Below are 2,500 nucleotides of genomic sequence, written 5' to 3' on the forward strand. Positions count from 1 at the left end.
AAGGGGGGGAGGTAGGGAAGGGGGGAGGGCAGGACATTTTATGGGGGGTGTCTGTGTGTGGGGGGGTGGCCGGGGGAGGAAGGGGGGAGGAGGGGAAGTTAACGGTGGAGGGGAGGGAGGGAGGAGGGAGGGAGGGAGGGAGGGAGGGAGGGAAGGTCAAGTGCAAGAAACACAGATGAAGCATTGTCAGCAGGCGACTGGAAAGGGAAGAGGGGGGCGAGAAAATGGTTTGGGGGAGATGGGTTGTGTTTGGAAAGAGTGGAGGGCGGGGGGGGCTTTCAATGCCTGGTGTGTACTTGTTGTACAACAGCCTTCCCGGTTGTTGGTCATTGACTCTTGCACGTGATGTACGATGCAACTGACGTTTACCCTGACTCTTTCCGCGTATGTAAGGTCGCCTCCCCTTTCCCCCCTGAACCCCCTCCTCCCCTTCAACTCCCTTCACCTATCCGTCTAATTTTGGAGTATGCGTCTTTGGTGTATTTTCTTTTCTTTTCGTCGATATCGTGTGTGTTTTGTCGTACACCCCCCCTCTCAACCCTTCGCTCCTGCCTGCGGCCGCCTTGGCGGAACCCCAAAACCCCCATCTGGTGTGGTGCGAGCTTCCAGATGCTTCTGGACGACGAGCGACCCGAGGGTCGGGCGCTGAGGAGCATGTTGCAGCACCTGTGTTTTCAAGTGGGTGGGGACTTGGGAGGCGGCCAGCGGGGGAAAGGGGGAAGGCGGGAGGCAAGGAGAAAAATTTGGTGAGAGGAGGAGCTGAAAGGGGAAAAACAAACGCGAGGGGGCTTTATATATCATTTATATATAAATATAATATATATGTATATGTATATATATATATATTACATAATATATGGCTGCATGCATGGATATACGCACACAGATATATATACAGCGGGAGTAAGGGTGTAAACCGTTGTGTCGTACCCCCCAATCACCCAGACGAGCTCACCCTCTAGCCCCCTGCACCCCGCCACCCCGCCCCCACGCAAACACACACACACGTGCCCAGGCCGAGCAGCACCTGCCGGACATGGGGCCCCGAGAGGTGTCCGGAGTGCTGTTCTCGCTGGCCTCCCTGGACTACCTGCCACCCCCCCACCTGGCAGAGAGGATGTTCGGGGCCTTCAGTGAAAGGCCCCCCCAACCCCCCCACAGTAGCACCCCGCAAACCCCTCACCTCGCGGGGGATGGAGGTGGAGGTGGAGGTGGGGGGGTAACGGCGGGGGGAGAGGGAAAGGATATCAACACCAACATCAGCACCAACACCGCCCGCAGTGTTGCCACTCACGTGTGTCAACCGCTAGGCTCCAGGACCCGGGAGCAGTCTCGGTCTTCGCATGCGCTGCAGCTGCAGATACCGGCTGTAACCCCCCAACAGCAGCAGCAACAACAGCAACAACAGCAGCAGCAGCAACAGCAACAGCAGCAGCAACAACAGCAGCAACAGCAGCAGCAGGGCGGCGGCGGGATGTGTTTGCTCGACCGGGCCAATGCACTGGATTGCGCACACGTGGTTTGGTCGGCGGGTAAGATGGGCTGGAGGATGGACGCCGGCGATGTGAGGGCGGCGTTCAGGAGGGTGCAGGTGCGCTCGTGTACGTGTGTTTTGGGGTTGTTGTGGGTTGTATGCATGTATGTATGTGTGTATGACGTTGATTACACTGTGGGTGTGTATGTATGTATGTGTGTATGTGTGTATGTATGTGTGTATGACGTTGATTACACTGTGGACTGGTTACACTGTGGGTGTGTATATACGTATGTATGTATGTACCGGAAAAACGCAAATCTCCGCATACCCCCCTTTCTGCCCCCCTTCTCCAACCCTCCCCCCTCCTCCTCCCGCCTCCTCCCCGGGGCAGTCTTGCCATCGGGACGACGGTCCCAGCGTCCGGTCCCTTTGCCTCTTCCTCAACAGCGCGACCAAGGTGGGCAGTCTGGAGCTTAATGCGGAACAGGTGTGTACGGGCGGGGCAGGTACGGCTTGGGGGAGGTGTGGGGGGAAAATGTGTTTTTGCTATCGGAGAGGGGCATTAGAGTAATCGGGGGACCCGGAGGCACTGCAGTCGGCAGTTGATTTGACGCTTTGGGTTTCGCATGATCACCACCACACGGAGAGTGTCTCCATTAAATCCCCATTTCTCCCAGTTAGAATTTTCCCCCCAAGTAATTATTTTCCCAAAATGTTAATCCCAGAGGATTCGAACCTTGGTGGTTGCAGATGATGTGGCTTGAGGAGAAGTTATGTGCTCAGGCGCCCTTGTTGAACTGTGTGGATGTGAGCAATGTCATGTCTTCTTTGGCGAGATTGACAGCAGACCCCCACCACTACTACGACTACGACTACATCAACAACATCAACAAAAACAACGACAACAACGACAACAACATCAACAACATCAACAACGATAAGGACCACCACAATTTCAACCAACAGTCTCATCATCATCATCATCATCATCAGCAGCAGCAGCAGCAGGGGGCCGTAACTCGT

General features: G+C 55.6%; 1 protein-coding gene across 1 annotated transcript in view; it reads left to right on the forward strand.

Moving 5' to 3' along the window:
* VOLCADRAFT_91191 (uncharacterized protein) overlaps positions 1-2,500 on the forward strand; it is a gene marked incomplete at both ends in the record, with an annotated part of 13,390 nt that overhangs the window by 3,916 nt on the left and 6,974 nt on the right. Inside the window, 3 exons of the mRNA XM_002950673.1 lie at positions 1,162-1,211; positions 1,869-1,964; positions 2,228-2,500. The exon at positions 2,228-2,500 is cut by the window's right edge and continues 369 nt beyond it. Coding sequence (XP_002950719.1) covers positions 1,162-1,211; positions 1,869-1,964; positions 2,228-2,500 — 419 coding nt within the window. The remainder of the gene's footprint in view (positions 1-1,161; positions 1,212-1,868; positions 1,965-2,227) is intronic.

This window comes from Volvox carteri (assembly GCF_000143455.1).
Source record: "Volvox carteri f. nagariensis unplaced genomic scaffold VOLCAscaffold_20, whole genome shotgun sequence".
NCBI lineage: Eukaryota > Viridiplantae > Chlorophyta > Chlorophyceae > Chlamydomonadales > Volvocaceae > Volvox > Volvox carteri.